This window comes from Crocodylus porosus, unplaced genomic scaffold, assembly GCF_001723895.1.
Source record: "Crocodylus porosus isolate Cpor-Errol unplaced genomic scaffold, CroPor_comp1, whole genome shotgun sequence".
NCBI classification, from domain to species: domain Eukaryota; kingdom Metazoa; phylum Chordata; order Crocodylia; family Crocodylidae; genus Crocodylus; species Crocodylus porosus.
In genome coordinates this window covers 16,851,876-16,862,481 of record NW_017728947.1, presented here as the reverse complement: position 1 = coordinate 16,862,481, position 10,606 = coordinate 16,851,876, and the positions used below count along the sequence as shown (strand labels likewise).

Here is a 10,606-nt window from a genome sequence, read left to right as displayed (position 1 = left end):
GCCGCCCCCGAGCCGAGCGGGGGGCCGGGCCGGCGGCAGCGCCGGAGCCGGGCTCGGAGCACGGGCGGTGTTGCGGCGGAGCGAGTGGCCGAGCCCCTGCCTCGGGGCGCGGCTGCCCCTCGCCGTGCAGCGGACAGAGGGCGGCGTCCAGCGCCGAGGAGGCTGCGGTAATAATAACCCAAGCGGGGGCGGGTGGCGCGTGTGTCCGCGGCTTCGGCCTCCCCCCGCCACCCAGCGCAGCCCCCGGGCCACAGGGGGGTCCCTCCGTGTCCCACAGGTGTCGTCGGCCCCGGGGGAGCCGGGGGGGGGGGCAGGACGCAGCGCATACGAGAGGCGAGAGGATCCGACACACGCCTGCCCGCTCCCCGGGCATCTCCCCTCGGTGCCCGGCTCTGTCCTGCTGCCCGGGTGCTTTTGCAGAGCCCCCTCCGCCCATGCTGGGCTTTCCCCCGCGCGCAGCCAGCCCTCCCCGAGGGGTTGAAGCCACCCGCTTCTCTTCCGGGGGTGAGAGATGGCGGGTCCTGCCCCTGCCGGCTGGCAGGCAGCCCTCAGGTTTCTCCGGCTTTCTCCCCTCCAATTTGCAAGCATCGATATTCTTGATAGAGCGGCAGCCCAGGGCACTGCTGCAGCTTTCCCTCATTTAAGGCAGAGGATTTCCAAAGCAGCTGTATCGGGTAAGTCCGTGACTTTCCTCCCTGCTCCATGCCTGGCGCCCTCTTGCAAATGCCGGATGAGTTCCAGAGGTGGCTTCTGTCAAGTTCTCTTTTCAGGAAAACAGCAGGCCTTATATCGGCATGCTGGCTTGGTCGCTTGATAAGAAATCAAATCGTTCTTGTTCCCAAAACGAGAGCATTCTTCCAACTCATGACGTTATTGTCGCTCGTGGGGCTCTTCAGTTTCACGTGCCCTTAAAAATCCTTTCAGAAACATTTGCAGCTTGTCTCTCGGAAGTACTTGCGCCCACAGCTTGGTGATAAAATCTCAACTGTATTTGGGGGTGGCCCGGGGGGAGGGGGAATAAATGGCACATTTAGAAAGTTTTTGTTACTCTTAAAGAAACCACCTGGTCATGTAGGCAGTCATTATCCCTAAACTGAATTAAGGTTTGCCTGTGCATGTGAAACCATGGCAATTTTGTGATGATACTTATTAGCAGTTACCCGCTTTCTCTTATAACTGTGTTTTGCTCAACACTTTTGGATTGGAGTCTTGATGAGGTTCTGCATATGATAACTTAAGGGCATGTGTGTGTGTATCTACCTACTTGTCTACTTATAGAGTGAGAGAGATCTGTGTAGGACAGGTGACCCCCCACAATGGGTCTGGCCTGCTCTCTTACTTACCTACAGCTGGCCACTCAACTTTCACTCAGAACACCATTTATTAGAAATGAGTCTTTCTGAAGTCATGAGTATCTTGAATACTTGACAACTTGACATGAAGTTGGTGTCAAGGACAACAGGGTTATGTTTTTCAGGTTCTCTTCCCATTGCCAATAGTATTACTGTGGTACGTTTCCCGCACTGGCTTTGCTCTGGTATTGCATTTTAATTTGTTTCTTGATTTGAATGATTTAATTATATGGTATCTGGGTATTTAAATTTCAGCCTGTTTCAAGTACACTAGAAATATAGGGTGCGTGTTGTCAAATAAAAATGATGCTTACAATATTTTGAAAGCCAGCAAGGATTGTGAAATAAGCAAATCCCATTACTTTGAAAACAACTTACTTCAATAAAAGGGAGTATAGAGAAAATGATTAAAAAAGGAGAATAGTAGGCTAGACACTGCACTGTCCAAAAATTGTGCTTTCTATAATTGACTGCTTCATTGCAAGGCTGGTACCAGCCAACACAGCTGTACATCCTCAATTCTTCTGAAGGTGTTGAAGAGTAGCTGTTCATCTTCAAAATGGTTGTTGTGCACTCTTGTTTTGGTAGTTGGCATATAACAGTACCTACCCTCTGTTATGTCTGCTCTACCAACACCACACACTATTTTTCACCTGTTTGTTAATTAGGGGTACATGGATTGGTTGTAAGCTGGTTATGCAGAAAATTGTGCATGATAAAGATTTCTAATTTTGCACTTGTGCTAACTTGGGCATGTGCTGTGATTGTGATGCCCAAGGTCTCTGTGCCCATTTCCATCACAGGCAGTCTGGTGTAGATTTGGCCATGTTGTAACTTATCTAGAAGGAGGACCATGGAACATGGCATTTGCAGAGGTACCAAGATGTAGGGATACGAGACTGGGGCAAGGGAAAAGACTTTGTTGGGTGGCCTTGGTAAGTTGTTTCACTTTTCCATGGTCTCTGTCTGCTCAGGAGGGATGTACTCACTTTACACCAGAAGGCTGTGACAATTAAATAATGATTTTGAAAAATGTAACGTTGTCGTTTCCATTATTTCTTCCTGAGTAAAAGGCACACACTGTACTGTAAAATATTACATGCTGTCAGAAGTTTAATTTCCACTTCTTTAGAGTTTGCAAACAAAATAGCATATTGTTTTTTGGAGAGGATTTGTGTGTGTGTGTGTGTGTGTGTGTGTGTGTGTGTGAAAATGACGATGAGACCAGATGGATGGTTTTATGTATAATGCAATCTTTTTTTATGGCTATGAAATGAATGTAGTGCAAATGTATCTTTTAGTGCGCTGAGCTTTATTACTGGACAATATTCTTTAAAGGGCTAAGGTTAATGAATATTGTAATGAATATTGTATTAAACGAAATGTCAGTGGTTCTGATTGAGGGTTTGAAATTGAAATAAAATGTCTCAGTTTACATGGAGACAGTTCATTCTATCAAGTCTACATGGCACATGCTGATTAAAAAAATATCATTTTATTAATCAATACAAGAGTACTTCAAGCAGATCACAACACATCATTCATCTTAATAACACACCATCTATTTACCTCAGGTTAGTTCTTGTTTAGCACCAAGTTGCATGTACAGTAGGAAAATTGTTAGAGTTGATATATTGTTGCAATAAAAATATCAGAAGAGGTGGGATGACAAGAGAAACAGCACTAACAATAATCATCTAGCAATTTAGTATTTTCTACAGTCTAGTTTTTAAATGTCTTAAAAGATAGATCATTTCCCTCAGAAAGCTGATCTGCAGTCCAACAGATTTCACCTCAAATGTCAGTGATTTTTCACTTTTTGTCCTGAGCTGTTTGCAGTGTCATCATGTGCTACTTAGTGCTCATCAGACACTATTCTGAGGTGGCTGTATTTTGTTGTTGCTCTACCTATAACAGACCTAATGAAAACATTTAATGCATGGATGTACATTGAACTCTAAAGACAGTATAGAGTGGAATGTGGTTCTTGTTTAAAATTTCTTGACTAGCAGATAGTTACTGAAACACCTAAGCAATACTTGGAATTCAGTGCCAGGTACTTCCATTGGGGTACATCCATACATTGCTGCCAAGTGTCTCATCTTTTCAGGGCATCTCATATATGAAGCAGCATAATTTTTGAGAGAAATGTATGGAAGACAAAATGGATGTCCTTAATTTCCTGACTTTTCTGGAATGAATTTTTCCTCTTCCTCTGCTCTCCCCCCCTTTTTTTTTTCTTTCAGTATAAAAGATATGAAGCTTTCCCTGTTTGGGGAAGGGTGCAAATATATCCAATATCTATGCAATATATGTGGCAATGTTGCAATATATTTAGAAGTATGGAAGCCCCTAGAATATTGCATAAAGCCAGGCCCACAGGATCCAACCCTGACACCTCACTATACTTATTCTTGAGGCGGTTTCCTTCTCTGAAACAGTTAGCAGAGTTATCAAATCTGTCCTAGCTCACTTCTGCCAAGCACAGAAGCAATCAAATGTATTTATCACTAAATAAAATGTAAGTATTCCATGGTGATAATGAGTGAATACATTTTGATTGTGGGTCTACGATTTATGCCCTGACACCAGAGTCACACATGAATAACTTTTGAGTCCTGGCTTTGTTTGAAGTCCATGAACTATTTGTGTGAGGAAGAACTGCTTGAGTAAGGATAAGTCCCAGGATTCTTCCCCTATTAGACACTAGCAGTCATGTTCAGACTTCATGTCAGTGGAGATTAGTTCGAGTGTAGCTGTCACGTCCCCATATGCTTTGAGATAGAAAATGTGCGGGGGAGGGGGGGCAAGGAGCAACCAAAACTTTTAAAGTAGCTTGAGCTTGGGGAGTGCAGCTCCCTAGCAACCTGTATTTACTAACTCCTCTGGAAGCCCAGTACATGTAGGTGCAGACAGCAACTGCAGGAGAGTTAACAACCATAAGTCTACTCACCAGAGCCAGAAATGCAATTTTATATTTATTAAACTATACTGTATGTAATTTTCTGTTATCTATTCACTATACCCTTCCTGATTTCTGTCCTCCCTCACTTTCTCTCCATCAGCAATGACTAAGAAACAGTAGCTGGAATTGGGGATTTGTAGTTCAGCTATATTGTATAGTAAATTTCTTGGACCAAATCTTATTACTGTAGACAAGACATTTCCTTTTTTTACTTGATAGATTTGCTTTTGGCAGACTCTGCTTCTCTGATGATTTTAGCTGGAATAGGTCAGTTCATTTGCAAGAAATTTGTAGTGGAGATGACAAAGCTATTAGGAAAAAGTACATCCATTTTCTTTTCACATGTAAATTACTGAATTATCTAAAAACCTTGATAATTTAGACTTCTTAACCTAGTTTAGTTTATAAAGGTGGGATTTGCATAAAGCATCCTTTTAGTGGTCTGTAAGCGTATAGAATCCTAAGTACTTAGTTGGGAAATGGAATGGACAAAGACTGTATTGTAAGCTTTTCCTTCTACAAGATTAGTTGTAGTGGGAAGCGTGGCTCACAGTGTTTGTCTCATCCTTTTGTCTTATGAGGTCACGTGTTTAAATTCTGAGACTGCTGGTGTGTGTTAGGCTGATTGTTCGATTGTGACAGAAAGCACATTGTTCCTGAAAGGGTGGGACAGCCAGGGATATTGTTAGAAAGGCATCAAAATAAGCAGGAAAAGAATTATAGTAATAAACATAAATATGCCATTCTTAAAGAAAACATGGTTAAACACAGAGTATTGTTAAATGTTTTGCTAACTGATTCTCAGTTGCTTAGTAATCTTCATTACAGGCATGTTCAATCACAAAAAAAAATCAATAATAGCCTTTAGAATGAGTGTTTAATGGTTGTCTTGAATGAATTGAGTGCTCAGAAGCAATCAGCATTGCATTTTATTTTTGGCAGAGTTTTTTTTTTCTTCAAAGATGTGTGTACAGAAACACATGATGGATGTTTCATATGTTGCATATTGAGATTGGACTCCAAAGTGGTTGGTCTAGAGAGTTGTAGTCATAGTTAAGCTAGACATTAAAGACTGGGATTTTCCTAGTCAAACCAAATTACTGTTGTTCATGAACCAGGTTAAAAAAAGGAACCAAAGTTAGAGTTAATTAAAAAAGCCTACTTAAATTAGCAATAAAATTAGAATCAGTGCTTTGGAAGGCATGCTTTGTAATGAAGCTGGAAAACTCCAACTGTCTTATGGTAATTGCTGTTCCCCTTTTCCTGAAAATATTTACTTCGTAGCACCCACAGGAATTGAGTCCTGGACAACTTCAGGAATGCTGATTAGTCTCTCTGTAATGATAATTTCCCCAACTAAAGTACTTAAGAGCATCCCTGATTTATGTATAAAAGGGCTTGCATATATGCAGTTCCTTCAGTATGACAAGAAAAGGGATGGGGTGACCTAATAGGCACTTAGCTGGAAATGTTAGAGGTATGGCAGACAGTTAAATATGGTCGTTTTAGGACAGCATGTGTTTGTCATAGGCAAATTGAAAGGACTAGCCCCAATAAGTCATAGTGGCAGGGGGGAAACTTTTTTTGGAAAGGCAATCCTGTCTTGGGAAGAGTTAGCAGAGCAGAGGAAAACATTTTTAGGGTAGGGCTACTTCTGTAATAGGCATTGCTTCATCTCTATATGACTATGTAAACCCATTTATTTATGGGGCTGCCTGTGAATTTTAAGGTGTGACTACAGAATTTGCCTTTTGGTATTGTGTTCCATCTGGGGCAGGGCAGATGGGCTGTGGAGATTTTGGTTCATGCTTGTAGTAAGGTCACTGATTTGAGTTAAAATTGAGTAAACAGTCCACATCAGTGATAGATACCATCTATATTAATAGGCTGTTGTTTTACCAGGTAGCGATAACTTAGTAGATAGATGTTTTGGGAATGTATGCAGTCCCTCATTGCTGTGATATTTTGAGTGTCTGTCTCTCTTCCTCCCCCCACAAACACTCCCATGCAACCCTCCCTTTGCAATCCATGGGACTTAGATGCCGAAGTAGCTTTTTGATCCAAAGAAAGACATAGCCAGAACTTAAGTGCTTTTATACAGAGATCCTGAAAATCTCCATCAACTGCTGCTTAACTCTGGAAGTGCCTTAAGTCTATGAGCTCTGTAGTTTGTAACCTGGATGTTCCTAAACATTCTGCTTCTGCGCTTGTGTAGGAGTGCCCCAGTCCTGACAGTATCTGGTTCATTTCTAACATTGATTAGGGTCCAGAAACTAGGTGTGACTCCCTCTAAGTACCTTGTCAGGCTTTTGGTCTAGTAGTCATGCCCAGAGAACTCTAGATATGCACAGACAGGATTGGGCTTACCACTTGGATGCTGATGCCTTTCTCTTTTATAGTTTAGTATTGAAGGAGTTTGCCCAGGATGTGGAACACCCGGATCCAATTGCTCCTTTGCCTGTAGAGATTCATATCCACATCTCCTGCCTCCCAGGAGTCTGTCCTAATCCCCTGGCTACTGGCGAGTGTGTGTGCAGCTGGCTAGCGTGTATGTATGTGTGAAGGGGGAGGAGAAGGGAGTACTTTTTTCTCTCCTTATTGAAGTTGTGCCATTCTGCAGAAGGATTCAAGATCCCTCAGGCTGAAAAAGAGCACAAGAGGGAATGTGATTCTACAGCTTAGTAGTTAGGGCACTTTCAGGGTGCAAGGATGAAACCTGGATTCTGGTCCCTGTTTACAGGATTGTTTTGGTTTCTTACATAAAAACTCTTGGACAAAATATAGAAATGGCATTAGGATAAGGGACTGGTTGTTAAGTCTCTTCCTTCCAGAGAGTGCATCATGCACTGGACTACAGAATCATGCTCCTTGTTGCTCTCTTTGGCTGAATGAATCCTGAGTCACTGGCAGATGTTATATTTATCCTTTTAATTAATGGACGTTTTGTGTGATAAATGGTGACATGTCAGACATTTAAGCAATTTATAAAACAATAAAGAGAGGAACCTACATCAAAAGTTACTTATTGAATATGGAACTTGTTTGTGGTGGGTATGCATCACGTGATAAACATCTGGATTTTAATGTCTGGCATATTACTGAGTTCCTGTTTTACTTAGTCCTGTTTTCCCTTCCTGACTCTCCCTCCCCTCAGCTGAAGGGTTTGTCATTGAAATGGTGTTATGAAAGATACATAAAGCACTGCATAATGCAGTAATCTGGTGCTACCTATTTGAATGCCAACAAGAGAAAGCATGATGATAAATAAAAGATCAGGGCCAGATTCTGGCTCTGCTGTGGTAGCCACAAAGACATCTTAATAGGTTATGCTACGATTTTCCCAGCATGGGTGAATCCCTGGTTATCATTGGATTAGCACAATGGCTTCTTTACCCACTTTCATTGTATTGAATGTAGTTGAGAAAAAGACACTTTAGTTAGGGATCTGCTTCATTTAATCATTCTTTGGCTGCTGTTAGCAGCTGTGGTAATTTAGAGTAGCTCTGAGGCTACTCTCATGTAGGTTATGTGTGGCATTAGGATTGTCCCTGAGGTTTAAGACTGAAGTCATAATGCTGATTTACAAGTGTTCTGCATATATAATGCATGGTGTTTAGGATTTAGCCTGTAGTTCAGAATAGAAGCCATGGAAATGTTAATAATTGGTGAACTCTTTTGCTGACCTCAAATGGCAGACCATTTTCCTTAATTTCTGTTTTAAAGACTTTGGGGATCAGATCTGAAGTTTTAGTCTGGTGTCCTGACCCGTACAAAGACCTATGCAGTAAAGTGAAAACTGGCTTCATACCTTTCTGGAGGTTACCTGTAACTTTCTGCATTCTCCGATATATATTCTGTCTCCTTCTCTTGCCTCTTAAACTGTCTGTCTTAAAGCCAAGCTTTCCCCCCTCTATTTGCACTGGAATCTTCATTTGGCTCTCTTCTCCATAGATTAAAAAAAAATGCAGTGGGTTTGCATTGAGGTCAACTGTGTTATTCTGATTGGAGAAAAGAGAAGTTCACCCTTTTCTGTGCTGTGCTTTGCTACTTAAAGTTGTTGCCTGTTCAGCAAAATGAAGGTGATACAGGTTTCCCTCACTTTATGTGGGTTCTGTATGTGCAAATTCGCTCGTATGCGATTACCTTTTTATACCAAAACTTGGTTATGGTAGGTGCATTCACTCATATATGAACAGCTTGGTACATGCCCACAGTCAGCTGCTTTGTGCGGTGCATTGTGGGAGTGATGCACACCAAAATATAGTCCCCTGCGTGGATCTGTGCTCCTCACTTGTCTGTGACACGTGTTTGTTTCTGTACTTGCCATCCTCATTACGGTAACATTCACCACCACCCTGTGCCTGTGTGTACTGTCTGCTGTTGGTGAGCACCAAAACTGTATTGTAAAACTGGTAGAAATGGGTCTGGGGGTCAGTGCAGTCGAGGTCTTGGAATGTATCCCTATTTGTTACATTATCAAGTGGGTTTCCTTTATGCATTGTTTTCCAAGAATGCATGTATAGCATAAAGTGAGAGAAACCTGTATTCTAGCATAAGTAGGCATACCCACACTAGTTGTAATGTAGCTATTGCGGGCCAAATAAGAATGAAGATATGGAGGTAGGGACCAATAAAAGTGAAGATTTGGGGGCTGGAACTTCCACATGGACTGTACAAATCTGATAGGTGCATCTTTGGATTTCTTGGCTCTGAACCTGTAGTGCTGCATGTTCACTACCATTGTTACTGGGATAGCTGAATTGACAATAGTAAGGGTATACATTATGGTCACATCTTTGCTTTGCCGGGTAGCATACCCTCTGCATAGTGATGTTCTTTGTTTATAGTTCTAGTGGATTTCCTCTGCTGACCTAGCATTCTGTAAAATTGAGATGCTGTTTGTCATGATAATTAAAGTTTTTTTTGAGGCCAGGGTATGCATTTCTGAGACCCCAGCCATGTAAGATCTCTCTAGCATTGCTTCTGGTTAACTTTTAAAATGAGTGAGATAAGGAGAAAGTTGTATCTATTTAGAGGGAGAGATACATGGTCCATGTTGTCATGTTGGAGTACGTCTTCTCAAATGACAAACATTTGAACAGTTGTCTTCTCAAACTTTTGATTCCTCATCTCTTCTCCTTTCTCTGCTAAAATTTATGAGTGTCATTCATATTGCAATTGAAATCAAGGCCCTCTTGCTTACTGGTTCATAATAAGCATTTCTGCTGCAAAGAAGTCACGGTCTTGTAGGGACAGGACTGACAGAAGGTAAGAAAAGAAAACCAAGGTCTGCTAGCATGTGAGAGCAGGTGTAACCACTTACGGAACAGGGCACCAAGTAGGGGAATTTCCTCAGACCTTTTTTCATTTTGTTTGTTTTCACTGAAATGGAGTTGACTAGCAATGCAAATCCACTAATTAGACATGACCCACCTCAAATTCCAAGCCACTTCCTAAATGTGATTGCATCATTGGTTGGATTTGCCTCCTATTCAGGTTGCCACTGTTGGTCACTGGCACAAAAAATAACTTTGAAGGAGAGGGATTTTGTCAAAGGAATAAATGAGAAGAGAAGCTATGCCATTATTTTTGTCTGTTCAAGACCACAGTTTAACCGTCATTGCAGCTTTGACGTTGTGGGGGAGAGAAGAGTTTTTGTTCTGAGAATAGAGCTTGGTACCTAAGAGACTGTAATCAGATTTTAACTAGAGACATACTTTGTGAATCATCAAGCTAAGCAGTGAGTTACCTAGCCCCACTTTCATGGTGGATTCACATTCGTTGAATGCTTTTGATCCCTGAACTGAGTCATGACATGCTGGAGGCTCCAAACAAATGTTTGGCATGCCCTACATGAAAGAAACTGTGCCTGATTAAACTCTCCCAGCACAACAGAGTTGTGTTTGTACCCTGTGCATTGGGAAATAAGGTGACTGTAAAGTTCTGATTATGACAACCAATTTTTTTCAGGATTATCTGTACTTGGAATTAACAGGTCTCACAGGTGGGAACAAAGTACAGTATAAGAAAACACTTTGTTCTTCTTCTCTTCTTTTGTTTTTTTCTTTTTCTTTTCTTTTTTTTTGCAGGATTCTTGTTATTTTACCATCTGGGTATTACAAGATCACACAGCATGAAACCAGCATTTCTCTTTTTCACTAGTACTAACAGGCATATTTTCAGTTGTTCATGTGGGGCATGGATGGCTAAACCTATTATTACGCTGTAATTCATATAGTATTTCTGATTTGAAAATGTGACCATGCTAGTAACCATGGGGGAAAAAGTC

General features: G+C 41.6%; 1 protein-coding gene across 3 annotated transcripts in view; it reads left to right on the top strand.

The window, feature by feature from the left end:
- The window catches only part of GALNT18 (polypeptide N-acetylgalactosaminyltransferase 18), a 540,998-nt gene that overhangs the window by 87,635 nt on the left and 442,757 nt on the right, over window positions 1-10,606 (top strand). The window contains exon 1 of one of the 3 annotated variants that reach the window (XM_019551623.1): window positions 497-674. The exons of the other annotated variants lie outside the window; for them this stretch is intronic. Coding sequence (XP_019407168.1) covers window positions 512-674 — 163 coding nt within the window. The 5' untranslated portion in view covers window positions 497-511. Of the gene's footprint in view, window positions 1-496; window positions 675-10,606 lie in introns of those variants that run through there. 3 annotated transcript variants of the gene reach the window in all.